The following is a 15,457-nucleotide window of genomic DNA, read 5'->3' on the forward strand; positions in this document are numbered from 1 at the left end:
TAATCAAATCTTGGCCGTTTAAAGATAGGTATATAGAAGATCAAAAGAAAATTTCTCACAGTTTCTTCATTTTCCTCTCTTATCTTCGTCTCTAACCTTATCTTCCGCCTCCCTTGCAAAAGAAAACCCTAAATCACCACAGAATCTATTTCTCGATCACTCTCTTATGTAAAAAAACTTACGGAAGTTGTAGATCGGTTCTTTCAAATTGCAATGGCTTCTTTGAAACTCATTTTCTCTTCTTATTCTCTCTTATTCTTTTTTCTTTTTCGTTCTTCTTCTCTGCTCTTCTTCAGTTGAAAATCGAGAGGTGAAATTGAGGTATGGCTTGAGGAAATTTAAATCGTGAGGATGTATAAAAGAAGAAGGAGTTGGTGTGTCTGCTAATTATGATGAAGAAGATTGAGTCCTGTTATGAATCGAGAACTAGGGTTTTCTCAGTAAATCGTTAATTGAGTTATAAATGGAGAAATTAAAGATGGGTTTTGTGAACACAGTATGATGAGGAAGAATTAGTGATTGATGTGTGAGTTTTAATGAAGATTAGAGAAGCTAGGGTTTCTGTTCTTTCCCAAAATAGATATTAGGGTTCTTGGATGTAATTGAATCAAGTGACTGAAATTGAAATTGAGGTTTTAGGGAAGGATTAGAGATGGGAATGTTTGATTTGAAAAATTAGAGGCCGTGGTGGTGGTAGAGGCAGAGGAGGCAGCAAAGGAGGCCGTGGTGGTAGTAAGGTCAAGATGCTTATCAGTTTTGTTGATAATCTTCCCACTGGGTCGGTACCTCTAATTTCTTTTTTTCTTTTCTTTTTTAGTCATATTGAATTTTGGGTTTTTAATTTTATTGGAAAAGGTGATTGCTTTTTGTGCTTTTCCATTAATGGTGATTTCTAAAATTTATGTTTTGATGAAAATCTTGCTATTGATGGGTAACAGGTGATTCCTTTTTTCTATAATTTCTATGGGTTTCTTTTTGTTGCTGTAGAGATATTCATTTTGGAACTTTGAAATTGTGGTAAAAAAGATAGGTATATTTTTGGGAAGTTAATTTGCATGTGTAAATTGGTATTCGATTGATTTGATGTTTTTCTATAGGTCTATATATGTTGAATGGAAGTTTTCACTTTTAATTTTGGGAATTTCAGATAGAAATTTTAAGAATAGTGTTGTTACAGTAGCAATCTCCTTTTTGTGCTTTCTTTCTTCTAATGGTATTGTTTGACTTCTTTGTCTAACAAAAAGAGAATATCATGTAAGTGTGGATGTTTACTGGAGTAACTGGAGATGGGTGAAATTTTCCTTAAGTTGGATACAGTTGACGGAGACTTGACAATTGAATATCATGGCTACTAGTGATTCTTATTTCTTTTCTGATAGATTTTAATTCATTTAGCCTCGTCTTTAGCGGACATTTGTGCTTCAGCCGATAATTTGATTGCTTAGTCCATCAATTTGCTGAGTTCCTCATATATCAGAGTTAGATACACGATTCTTGACCTACCAATTTCTGCAAGAGTGCCTTTATCTCTCTTTATTTGACTAGAATTATCCCACTTCATGTCTCATTACTTGCATGTGGGAAGGGCCAGTGAATTGGTTTGAAATCTAAGGTTCTTTTTCTACTTACCGATGGAATTGGCGTTCTAAAGATGGAATTTATTACCAGCAATGAAGTGGGAAAACTTTCATATGTTGTACTGGTTTGGAGCGTTTAACATAGTCATTTCTCTACATTGTGTTGTTGAGAGCGCGAATAGTTTTGAAATATTATTATCCAGTTAACTGATGTGTTCTGTTCTGTTTTCTAGTGACGAGCATGGATTACTTTATGCACTGGACCTTGGTGGAACAAACTTCCGTGTATTGCGTGTACAATTGGGTGGAAGGGAACGACGAGTAGTTAAAGGTGAAGAATTTCATCTTGCTCCTGGTAGGCAGAGGGAATTGGGTTTTACATTCTCTTTCCCGGTAAAGCAGGCATCCATTGCTTATGGAACTCTTCTTAATTGGACAAAAGGATTCTCAATAGACGATGCGGTAAAGATATTAACCTGGGTGCTATTTCAATCTTGTGTTTCCTAGACCAGTGTCTAATCTTGGTACTCTTAAAATCTGTGTAACTAGGTCGGTCAAGATGTGGTGGCAGAATTGACAAAAGCCATGGAAAGGAAAGGGGTTGATATGCGTGTTGCGGCACTTGTAAGTTTACAGTGGCCTCTTCTTGGCTTTGATCCTTCTAGAATCTTCATGTGAATGTACATGACCGGATAAATGCAGCTTATGTGGAACAAATGCAGCTTATATGGAGCGTGCACATGCAATTCCCAAGTGGCATGGACTTTTACCCAAATCAGGAGAGATGGTTAGCTGTTATCTTTTCTTTGTTTTTCGATCACAATTTGTTCTGCACTTTTTTTCTGTAGAACAAAAATATTTTGTTTCTGGTTACTGGAGGACAGGTTGTTCTACATTTACTTTGTGTTTTGAAGGTCTCATGATACCACAAGGGTGAGGACCAAGATGATTTACGCGAGTTCATAGGAGAGGTTCAAGAGAGAGCTTGACGGAATTCAGGTAGAGTTGCAAGCAACTGATCCTACAGTTACAGCTCATCTTTCTTGTATTTTTTCTTAGTTGAAATGAATATGGCTGAAACTGAGTCTTGAGATAAAAATGGGATTGCAGTTGGTGATGGAGATGCCGCAATACAATGCCGTAATGGAGGTGGCATTGCTACCAAGGTCGTATGCCTGAAAGAGGTGGTTACTGCAGATGAGCTTAAAGATGATGAAGAGTATGAAGATATTTTGGAAGATATGAGGGTAGAAGGTGGAAAATTTGGTAAGTTAATGTCTTTGTTTCTTATATTCGAGCTTTTGTTTTTTTTTGTGTTTCGCAGCCTTTGGAAATATTTGATTTCACGCCCCAATAAAACCACTAGTTTACACTTTTGGACCTTCAGAATAATTTGTTTCTAACTCGTACATTTTGCGATTGCAGGTACATTGATGAATATTGTCATCCCCCGTCCACAACATAACGGTGAACCCTCTCTAGGACTTGGAAAGGTTAGTTTCAGTGTAAGGTATTGTTAAATGACACTCTTAGGTTGACTGTTACTTTGTATTATAAAATTTTGACTGTTACTTTGTATTGCTAAATGACACTCTTCTCCTGTAGGCTTTCGTTGAGAACTACGACACTTCATGTCTAAGCCAGTGCCTCTACGGTATCATCTACCACTATGTTTCTCATAATCGGTGTTAGGTTTACCAAGAAGAGAGTGTGCAGCAAAAACGGATCATTTCCATTTAGCAATGTAACCCAGACTACCATACTGGAACGTGTATGCTACTGTCATATTTGTAGGGAAGGCCAATATGTGTTTTACGATTTATATGATATTTTTAGTCATGTTCAAAGAATCTATCATTTTATTTTCTTTCGTTGCGCAACACACTTTCATACAAGGTGATTTGAAGTTAGCTAGGTAATGCAATTGGAGTGGTAGGTTAACTTGAATGAATGTAAATGTGCTACACTGGCATGTTAATGTGAATGTGAAATACTTTCGGCAATTCATGCAATTCGGTTTCAGCTATAATTTTTTTTTTTCAAAATAGTTTTATGCACACAACTTCTAATAAGAGTTGTATTCCATATTTCAACTACACATACCAAAGGTTGTGAAAAATGTCTTCACGACATAACCAGGTGTTGTCCAAGATAGTTCGACAATTCATACAAGTGTTGTGCAAATATTATTCATAATACTGGTAATTGTTGTTGTATATGTTTCTACGATATACTACTTATGTTGTCCGCGATTGTTCTACAATACAAGCAAGAGTTGTGTTAGGTTATCAAAAAAAATCGAAAGAGAATCACAACATTGACAAACTATTGTCGAACCATGAATCACATCACCCTTTACAACACTTGTCATCCATTGTAGAAAAACTTGGACTTTCTACAATACCCCCGTTCCACAATGCATGAAATGGAGTTGTCGTAGGGGTACTGCAACTCTTATCTTGTGTGGTCAATGATGTTTTTTCCCGTAGTGAAATGAAGTAGGCTCCAAAATCTTCATAATCGTGTTGTTGGATTTTTTTGCGTTTTTGACTCCCCATTCCAAAGATTAGTTTTGACATCAGTAGACAAAACCCAATTCATACAAAAACTATTTAGAAAGTAAGTCCATACCTCAGAAGCGTAACTGCACTGCAGGAATAAGTGTTCATTCGACTCCACCATCCGACCACATAGGAGACAATTAGGATCTTGAACCAAGCCATCGTCATACAATTTATCCAGGGTTGGAGCACCACTATAACAGAGATTCCAAACTAAAAAGGAGATTTTCAAAGGCACTTTTGAATTCCATAGTTGCTTGTCTGGAAAACTTAATAATCCCCCTGTTTCAAGCGCCGAGTACGCACTAGCCACCGAATATTTATCACCATATCTGCATCGTTTTGAATCTTCATTCTCTGTAGTTGTAGGCTCACCAATGAGCTGAAGTAAATTAGCGACATCATGTAACTCACATTCATTCAAATGTCTTGAGAAATGCAAATTCCAAGCACCCTCCGGCGAAATCATATCACTGACCATGGCATTTTTTCTTCTTGAAAAAGAAATAAATCAGGAAAAGAAAGTTTCAAAGACTGCTCACCACCCCACTCATCATCCCAAAAATGAATACTCGCCCCATGTTCATTAAAAACTCATTGCATGATGCACTCAATCATAAGATTTATGGAAACCCAAATTGATTAGGAAATATAGTTCATCAGTATAAAGCAAGGGGATAATGCAAAAAAAGAAATTTACATAGTCCTGCTCATATACTGATAGACAGTAAGGATTCCAGTAGAGAAGGTGATTGGTGCCACCGTTCGTGATTACAAGGATTAAACTTAACATACTTCGCTTGTTATTGTCTGTTACATTCGACTGACTGTTACACAAGACTCGGCATGCACATACGAGATCTCGTGTAAAACCCAAAGCAGTATCTAGATGCCTATATATCCTCCCTTTTTGCAATAGCCAAAGAACCATTGGGAGCAAACTTAGACTTTATAATATCAATGACCTTCTCATCAACTCGGAAGTTCTTAGCCAAAATATAATCAGGAATTGTTGGGGTAGAATTAAAGAGGTTAAAAGGAAGTGTTGAAAATCCAGGAAGTTGACTATTGAGAATAGCTAACACAACAGCATTCCCAGGACCAACATTGGCTGCAAAGTGCACAAGTCCTCTAGGAATAATATTCAACTCTCCCGGTTTCATAACCTTTGCGTATAAAACATCAGTAGTAGTTACAAACCCGAAATATATTTTCCCTTTTATGAGAAGGTTAGCCTGACTTGCTCGAGGGTGAACGTGAAGTGGAATAATTCCACCAGGTACGAGGTCGATTCGGCTTACCGTAAGTCCTTGGGTGTTTAACCCAGGGAAGGTGGTTACATCACCACGTTTCAATCCAATCCCGAAGGGATTCGCTGTGCTTGCTCCAGTTGTCAAGCCACTAAAGAAAAAATCCTCTGATGTAACTTGGGACTCCGGCTTGCAAGAGAACCCATTGACACGAATAGTGGAGTTCAAGTCAGCAACACAAATGTCTTGAAGCGGGTCGGGATCAGCAGAAAAGCATGACAAAGTAAACAGGATCACAGTAAAACACAGAACTAGGAAGAATGACGATGTAGTTTTGATATAAAACATAGCAGCCATGGCTGTGGTTTTTCGAGATTTAGGGTATTGCTTAGCAGGTTTCTCTAGATCGAAAATTCGAAATGTGTATGAGTTTTCTATATAATTATGTTTGCTTATGCCTCTTTTTATATGGTTTTAACATCGACCCATTTCCAGCTAGTGTGTATGAGGAGCACCTGTAACGTGTTCATTCATTTTTCCCCACCGATTTTTATATCTATTACTTCCGTTATGAAGTTGGTTTGATTTGAGAGGCTGATGAGGAAACGTACAGCCTTAAAGTTTGCTATTTATAAATGATTAGCAATCCCATTGGGTTTTCTATGTTAAGAAAATTTATACACCTAATTATTTTTTAGTCCCATGCGTCAGTGTTCAAAACCCAAAAAAGAAAGTAGAGAGAGGAATCACCAACTTGTGATGAACCAGTGAGGTACTCTCTCGTACCCTTATATAGTCATGATTGGACGGATCACCTAACTGCTGATGAACTATACTCAACTGCTGATGAAATTGATTAGGAAAATGATAAAATGCATGCATGAGTGTGTGTATGAGGTTCAATGGCGTGCTAAGAATACCCACCAAAAGCCCCGAGTTGGTATTCCACCGTGCATAAGCATATAAAGACCGTTTTCGAGAACACAAAATTGGTTGAAAATATCAAAATCAACAATTCCTGGATTAAAAAGACATCTTGATATCGTTTAAATGCACAAAAATGTAAAAATAGCCAGGATGTAAACAGTTTTATCCTATCCATTTCAAATATTTTTTCTTATTCTTAATTTATATCAGGATGTATCCAATTTCATCCTCGCTCTTTTTTAAGTTTAAGCCAGGACGAATCCAGTTTCATTCTTCCTATTTTTTTGGTGTTCATTTCACCCATACTAACTTTTACTCGTCCATTTGAACCATGTTTTAAAAATATTTGGACAAATAACCCATTTTCCGTTTCTATAATAGAGGTGTTGGATTGAAAATGGGTTTTATATGAGAATGTGGTGATGACTCAAAAACCCCTTCAGGATTGAATCAAACTGCATTATGACTAAACAATAAATCTTTACGAGATTTTCATTTTGGCGGTTTTGCTGGTAAGGTTGAATACAATAGTGGATTTTATGTTTTCATCTGGACATGGTGTTCCTTCCTCGTGATATTTTCTTTTGGTTTTATTTTTCTCCTTCGGTTAACTCTATTATGTTTGCATCCAAAATTACTTTTAGGCACTAAACACAATTGATTTGATGATGATGGTGTGAATTAGGGCTAGGAAATATAAATTAAAGATGATAAAGGAGACAAAAATTTAACGTAGTTCGGCAAGTGATTCCTACATCCATAAATAGAATCCCATAGGGAGTGATTTCATTGATGATCATAATACAATTGTATTTCTTCCATATCCTGTTAGGGTTTAGGATACATATACTTATAAAGTTTATCTAAAAGAACTGGTAGTAAAACACCAAAGTGACAAAATTTGGAGTATAAAAACTATGTTCAAATGTTGGGATCCATTAAAACCTCATATTAAACAAAATTGATAGAAAAATTCCAAATTTCTCAAAATTGATACAAAAACCCCAAACAAAATTAGTTTCATCAAATTCTAAGATGAAACCAAAATTGAATTCATCAATTTTTATGATGAAACCAAATTTGGTTTCAACTTATTTTTGCCTATTATTTATCATGAAACCAAAGGTTTTAATAACGAAACAATAAGTTTATGGTGAAACAAAACTTTGGTGACACTATTTCTGGTTAGTGGTGGTGGTTGGTGGTGGTGGTACTTTTTATGGTGATGGTAGTGATATTTGTTGGTGGATGTGGTGTTGGTTGCTAGTACTGGTAGTTAGTGGTTGCAAAAAACACTTTTAGGGTTTTTGTGTTACTTTTGTTTTGATAGGTTTTTTATGGACGGATAGTGACACCTTTGGGGTTATAACTCACGAGACGTTTATGTAACCCTAATTCTGATACAAACTTCATGTGCAAGCAACTTGGTCAACAAGGCTTGTGGAAATTTTTGGAATCTTCCTTCACGTGCTAAACGGGCTTGATTAATGGGATCTATCAAGTTATTGATGGTACATACTTCGCCCCCTTTTAACCTCCAACTTGTTGGTGGTTAAGAATTTTTTTTTCCTTCTGCGTCGACTTTAGATGACATAACTGGCCCCCAAGCTTTTGTAAAGATATTACAAAAACGCCCCCAACTGTGATAACCTGCAATGAAATTTTCTCACGTGATGGGCGAGAATTTTTTCCACGTGGTGGACTTGTGACGTTCGGGAGTTAGTCGAGACTTTAGTTGTAGAATGAAGTTCGCTTTCGGCTGTGGCAAACCTTTTGATCGCAACGTAACAAGGTGGTAGCGCTCGCTGCTCGGGAAGGATGGATGTTGCTTGTGTTGAGTATGACTCTTTGGACCAACATCGGGCATTAGTTTCGCGGGTGAGACGATATTTTAGATGGACCAAAATCGGGCATCGGGCTCGTTGTCGAGACGAGACTTTAAGCTTGCCAAGGTGCAAGTTTTTGTACTCATGTGCAAGGCGAAATTTTATGCTTGCGATAAGAGCAAGAATTAGTGCCTACATGCAAGGTGAGGCTTTAGGTGCTTGCGATGTGATGCAAGTCTAAATACTGAAGGGTTAAGAAATCTTTATCTTGAACTCGATCATGTCGCCATCCACGAACCTCGAACTCGATGATGTTGCTGCCCCAAGTGCATATAAAAGTTTCTATAACACAACAATTTTTGCTTCCATGTTGTAGGGATTTTAGATGCGAATCCAACGATCCAAAAATCACCCAATTCGTACTTAAAACGAAGAACTTATTGACAAAACATCATTTTCACGGAACACGTGTTGTCGCTGATGTGGCGACGATGATAGTGAAAAGATATATTGATATGGCAGTGACTGAACTCCTCCTTTAGAATCCAACACCTCTAAGTAATTAAAATCTAACTCTTAAAATATTATGAAATTCAAATTAAAGCACCAAAATAACACTTTTATGAAGAACATCCATCAAAACTAAGGAATAAAAGCTTATCGAGATACATGTGAGAGTGAACTTTCTTACTCAAATCCCTGTTTCTGGGTGCCAAAATGTAACTACCAAAAAATCAAAATAAAAAGTAAACTAAGACATGGTATTAATTTAGAAAAACGAAGTGAAAGATTACTGATGTTCTTATTAAAGTTTCCTTAAGTTTACAGCCCAAACCCTAATATGAAAGTGAAGAAATCTCTCTCACAATATAACTCTCATTATACAAAATCACTCAAACCCTCTCTAATTTTCCCCAAGGCTTCCTTTTATAAGCGATCAGTGAAGTGTAATACATCTCATATTTACTTCGCTAGAATTCACACATTTCACGTTATTTTACCTTTTATTTCACTAATCCAATTTTCATTACAAAGTGCTACTATCATATTGGCGATAACCCCGGCTTCTAATATGTACAGTTGTCACTATTTCGTGTCTGATAATCTTCCTTCGCTGGGAGACACTCTTTCTTCGCTTAGGTATTCTTTGTTAAGTAGATTTGACGAGTTATCTTCTTCATTCGATGTCTTCGTTCTCTTTGTCATTACTACCTCGTCAGTGTTTTCACTTAGTGGGTAGTACTTCATAACTCCCATTTTGCTAAAAGTTTCAATTTATTTTTCTGCCAGTGGATACGACCTATCGAGCATTTTAATAAATGTTTTATCTCGATATTTGGTAATAATATCTTTTTAACAATATTTAACTGTTGATTTCGTTCCTTCGTCATATCATACGTGGCGAAGATATTTTCTGTACCTACAAACTAAAGCACCATTGGGAGCATCTCCGGGATTTTTAGCAATTTAGTTTCCTTATTACGAAACTTAGACTTTATTGTAGCGATTACCTTGTCATCAATTTGGAGGTTCTTAGCTAAAATATCATTTGGAATTGTTGGGGTTAGAAGCGAAGAAGTTATTAGGAAGTGTGAAAAATAGGCGTTTTTGACTATTCGAAAGGGTTTCCTTTATATACCCCTAAAAACGTTAGTGGTACTCCTTTGGCGGTTGAAAAAGTCGTTAAAATTAGTTAGCGAAAATTTTTATAAAAATTCCATATTTTTTGATAAATCTACCCCCTTCTCTGTACCTTGATTCGGAAGTTTAAAACCCTGAATCCTGTTGCCCTAGCCTATATACTTCCCATGATAACAACTCTCTCCCTTTTTCAACGTTATACCAATCATATTTCTCATCAGTAATCACCTTCGTGTCTCCTATGTACTCATACGATAGTAAAGTAATATATATACTGTATACACCTTCATATACATCACTATTGTTATACACTTGAACCCCAATCCAGAATTCACATCATTTTTATTTATTTTTTCAACTTAGGTTTAGACCTGATTGGCCAAAATGGATTTCAATGAGATTATTAATGGAGATGGACAAGAAAGTGATTTTGTTGGGGTGGGTAGATAAGATTAAGGGGTGACAGAATTTGTCATGGTATATTGGATTAAGGTAAAAGGTGTAAACGAATTATACATGTGTCTGGTCTTATATACAAGAACCAGAGATAAAACAGGAAGGAAATAACTTGGTGTACAAGCCAAGTAATGTACAAATACAACAGATTATGCATATGCATAACAGATCTGGTACATCTGCATAACAGATTATGCATCTGCATAATAGATATGGTACATCTGCATAACAGATTATGCATCTGCATAATATATCTGGATATATCTCGTAATACCTCCCCTCAAACTCAACATGGGGTAGAGCACATGTTGAGTTTGGAAATTAAGAGCTTAAGGCGTGCAGAAGACAGCGCCTTAGTAAAAAGATCAGCAGGTTGCAGCTCAGAAGAAACAAAGGATAAGTTGATGATCCGTTTCTTGTACTGATGACGTAAAAAATGACAGTCAATTTCAATGTGCTTTGTACGTTCATGGAAAACATCATTATGAGCAATGTGAATAGCAGCCTTGTTGTCACAGTACAATGGGGTTGGTTCTGACAGAGTAACTCCCATATCTTCTAGAAGCCATCGCAGCCAAACAATTTTTGAGGTTGAGTGTGCAAGAGCTCTATACTCTGCTTCAGCACTAGAGCGGGAAACTACGTTTTGCTTCTTGCTGTGCCAAGATATTAATGAACTGCCTAAAAATATGCAATAGCCTGTAGTTGAGCGTCTGTCTGTAATATCTCCTGCCCAATCTGAATCTGAATATGCACGAAGGCAGAGATCAGAAGTGGATGAAAACGTAACTCCTTGATACAATGTCCCTTTGATATAACGTAAGATTCTGAGTACAGCTGCATAGTGAGTGGATCGCGGAGCTGCCATGAACTGACTAACTATATGCACTGCATGACTGATGTCTGGTATCCTAATAGTTAAGTAGTTTAGAATTCCCACAAGCTGACGGTACAAGGTAGGATTAGAAAGAAGTTTTCCATCAGAAGGACTAAGCTTGCTGTTCAATTCAAGAGGTGTGGCTGCAGTTTTATTATTCGTTAATCCTGCACGTTGAAGAATGTATGATGCATATTTTACTTGAGAGATGAAACAATCATCAGATGAGTGATCAACTTCTAAACCAAGAAAGTAACGTAAGGAGCCTATATCCTTCATTTCAAAACATGAACTAAGATGTGTTTTAAGAGCATCAATGCCTTTCATGTCATCACCTGTAATAACCATATCATCTACGTAGAGAAGTAGAATAACCATACCCCTTGTTGTTGAACGCGTAAACATGGCTGAATCATATGCACTTTGAGTGAACCCAAATCGTAGAACAGCATTAGAAAACTTTTCAAACCAAGCACGAGGTGCTTGTTTGAGTCCATAGAGAGGTTTACGGAGCCTACATACTTGATTAGGTGAGTAAGACATTTCAGGTGGAGGTCGCATATACACTTCTTCTTGAAGATCTCCATGAAGAAAGGCATTTTTCACATCCATTTGATGTAGATTCCATTTTCGAGCAACAGCAAGAAGAGTACGAACTGTAGTCATACGGGCAACAGGGGAAAATGTTTCTTCATAGTCTATACCATACTCCTGAGTGTATCCTTGAGAAACTAGACGGGATTTGTATCTAACTATCTTGCCGCCTGAGTCAGTTTTAACTTTATATACCCATTTACTTCCAATTACAGACTTTCCTGGATGTAGTACAACCATATCCCAAGTATGAGCTTCTTTGTGGGCAACTAATTCTTCATCCGTAGAGTGTTGCCATACTGGTAGTACAGATGCTTCCCTGTAAGAAGTTGGTGCATGCACAGATAAAATCGATGATAATGAGCAATGATAGTCTGCAAACCTGACTGGTGGTCGACGATTTCTTGTTGGTAAAGTAACATTGTCAGATATAGGATCCCCTTCTGGAGAAGCTGTGTCAGGACTAACCATAGAGTGCTCTTGTATTGCTTCACTAGATTCAAGAAGAGTAACATCTGTGGAGGGAAGCTGAATGGATGTTGATGGAGAATTGGACTGAGGCATATCCTCAAAAGGATCTAGATGAGAGAACTGTTCTAGGTTTGGATATTTACTAGTGGGAAGAGACCAAAAGGGTATATTCTCCCAGAATGTAACATGTCTGGAAATACGTAATCTTTGACTCTCTGTATCATAGCACCGATAAGCTTTTTGTTCTATGCCATAGCCTAGAATACACATATAGCAGTCTTTTTTCTAAGTTTGGTTCTTTCTCTCTCAGTAAGAAGAACGAAGCAGGTTGACCCAAAAACACGAAGCTCAGAGTAATCTGGTTTTTTGTTGTATAACTGTTCATATGGAGACATTCCTTCTGTAACTATGGAAGGAATACGGTTTATGTTGTAGACTGCAGTCAGGACTGACTCACCCCAAAAGTTAGAAGGGACTGACGCTGACAAGAGTTGTGTTCTAGCTGTCTCTATGATATGGCGGTGTTTTCTCTCTGCAACACCATTTTGTTGTGGAGTTTCAGTGCAAGATGATTGGAGAAGGTACCTTCTGTTGCAAGGAATTCTCTGAAAGGAGTTGATATATACTCTCCCCCTTGATCAGCTCTGAATGTTTTGATGGTTTTTCCGAATTGGGTCTTGATCATTCTAGAAAAGGTTGTGTAAATTTTTAAAAAATCTGATCTAGAACTGAAAAGATATATCCAGGTAAAACGGGAGAAATCATCAATGAAAGTAACATAATATAGTGCTCCTCCCTTAGAGATAATAGGATATTTTCCCCATACATCTGAGTGGATGAGATCAAAAGGTTTGACAGAATGAGTTATATTATTACTGAAAGTAAGAGCAGTTTGTTTTCCTAATTTGCATGAGATGCAATAAGGTTCTTTATCAACCTGAATAGTTCCTAACAATCCACTATTTATAATATGAGTGAGACGAGAAAAGGACACATGTCCTAACTTAGAATGCCATGACATAAAAGGAGACACAGACTGAGAAAAGGAATTTGCAGTTGCGGCAAGCTCACTCTTTGACATCCTAGGAGAAATCAGTCTTTCGAGAAGATACAATCTTCCTACTCTACGGCCTATCCCAACAAGCTTCTCTGTCTTGGGATCCATTTGAAAAGCTACTTGTGGAAGTAGATAGTGCAGATGCTGCTGTAGAGTTATTGTTACCCATTGAGAGTGCTTGCTTGAGCATCTCTTGTATGTCAGCTAGATTGTTTGGTGTGGATGCAGCTGCATAACTGGATGGTGATGCAGCTGCATAACTGGATAGTGCAGATGTGTATCCAGTTTCATTAAACTTTCTTCGTTCTCTCATATTTCTGGAAGTAGGGGATGTACAGTTTCCTACTGTATGCCCTGGTTCCTTGCAGTAGTTGCACTGGATTGGGAAGCTTGATCCTTACTGGATTGTTTGTGTGTTTGAGCTTTGTGATCCACTTTGCACTGATGGCACGGTGCAGTTCTTGGCTAGGTGGCCTAGTTTCTTACAGTTGTAGCACTGGATTTGTGAGAAATCACGATGAGTTTTCTGAGAGTTGAGATGAGTGTTAAAGTTTGCACGTGAATTGAATGCAAACACTGCTGGTATGTCTGGTTTGATTCTTTTCCGAGTTTCTTCAGTGATGAGTTATGACAATGCGGCTTCGACAGACGGAAGAGGTGATCGATGGAGGATTGAGGCTCTCACAGTCTCAAAGTCATCTCTTAATGCCATTAAGAGCTGAACTAATCGAGACTCTTCTCTGTAATTTTGCCATAACTCTATATCAGATGTCCAGTTCGGTTCCATTAGTGCTAACTGGTTCCATATGATTGACATCTCAGAGCGAAAATCTGAGACAGATTGTTCCATCTGTTGTTTCATAGATCGAATATCCTGTTCTAACTTATAACGTTGAGCAAAGTTTATCTGAGTATACCTTTCTGAGAGAAACTCCCATGCATCTTTGGCAGTCTCAAAGCTTGTCAGTTACATGCTTATAGATGTTACTACTGTGTTGCTTATCCAGGTTAATATTTTGTGATTATTGATCTCCCAGCTCTCTGCAGTTTCTTCTCCTGTATCTTTTCCTTTGTCAGTGATAACGACTCCGTTTGCAGGCTTCTTAGCTTTGCCGTCAATATATTTCCACATGGCTTTTCCCTTGAGGAAACTTCTCATTAAGAAAGACCAGTGATTGTAATTTGTTCCATCAAACTTCACAGTAATGGGTTGATAATCTTCACGTGACATGTTGGGATGTGATGAAGAAGATATGACACTAGGGTTTTGAGTTTTATGATTCTGATACTGGTTACTGGTTATCGTTTTTTTGTTGCAGCGGAAACACGGTTTGATTTAGATCTTGACTGCCTCTGATACCATGACAGAATTTGTCATGGTATATTGGATTAAGGTAAAAGGTGTAAACGAATTATGCATGTGTCTGGTCTTATATACAAGAACCAGAGATAAAACAGGAAGGAAATAACTTGATGTACAAGCCAAGTAATGTACAAATACAACAGATATGCTAGAATAACAAATATGGTACATCTGCGTAACAGATTATGCATTTGCATAACAGATATGGTACATCTGCATAACAGATTATGCATCTGCATAATATATCTGGATATATCTCGTAATAAGGGGTACCAAGATAAAGGGGTTTTGTTAGTGTTTGTAGGAGGTATATAAAGGAGCACCCATTTGAAATAGATAAGACAATAGCCTTCTCCTGTCCAACGTCTTTTTGTTTTTTGATCGGTAAAGATTTGATGCTAGAAAATTTCGAATTCAGGTCACTGGTATCAACTCTTACTACAGGGGCACCGGCTCCCCCGTCCAATGTTCTCTGACGAAGTGCACAGTCCTCTAGGAATAATAAACAACTCTTTATATTTCACCACACTTGCTCGAGGGTGTGTGTGGAGTGGAATGATTCCACCTGGTTCCAAGTCGATTCGGCTTACGGTAAGTCGTTAGTGGTTTAGCGCAGGGAAGGCGGTCACATCACCAAGTTTGAATCCAGCCCCAAAAGGATTCGCTGTGCTTGCTCCATTCATCAGGCCGCTAAAGAAGAAATCATATGATGTAACTTGAGACACCGGCTTGCAAGGGTACCCCATTAACAATAATGTTGGAGTTCAAGTCAGAAACAAAAAAGTCTTGGCGCGGGTCGGGATCAGTCGAAAAGCATGACAAACTAAAATACAGGATCACAGTTAAACACAGACGTA

General features: G+C 37.6%; 1 protein-coding gene and 1 long non-coding RNA gene across 2 annotated transcripts; one reads left to right on the forward strand and one right to left on the reverse strand.

Moving 5' to 3' along the window:
* The first annotated feature begins 3,050 nt into the window (after window positions 1–3,050).
* LOC113293118 lies at window positions 3,051–3,606 on the forward strand. Its single transcript, XR_003332057.1, has 2 exons — window positions 3,051–3,087; window positions 3,183–3,606. It is a non-coding gene; the product is annotated as an uncharacterized LOC113293118 (long non-coding RNA).
* A 1,425-nt stretch (window positions 3,607–5,031) lies between these two features.
* Window positions 5,032–5,745, reverse strand: LOC113294117 (germin-like protein subfamily T member 2). The gene has a single exon (XM_026542536.1). It carries the CDS (start codon window positions 5,743–5,745, stop codon window positions 5,032–5,034), a length of 714 nt encoding a protein of 237 aa, XP_026398321.1.
* Between the last annotated feature and the right edge of the window lie 9,712 nt (window positions 5,746–15,457).

This window comes from Papaver somniferum, chromosome 7, assembly GCF_003573695.1.
Source record: "Papaver somniferum cultivar HN1 chromosome 7, ASM357369v1, whole genome shotgun sequence".
NCBI lineage: Eukaryota > Viridiplantae > Streptophyta > Magnoliopsida > Ranunculales > Papaveraceae > Papaver > Papaver somniferum.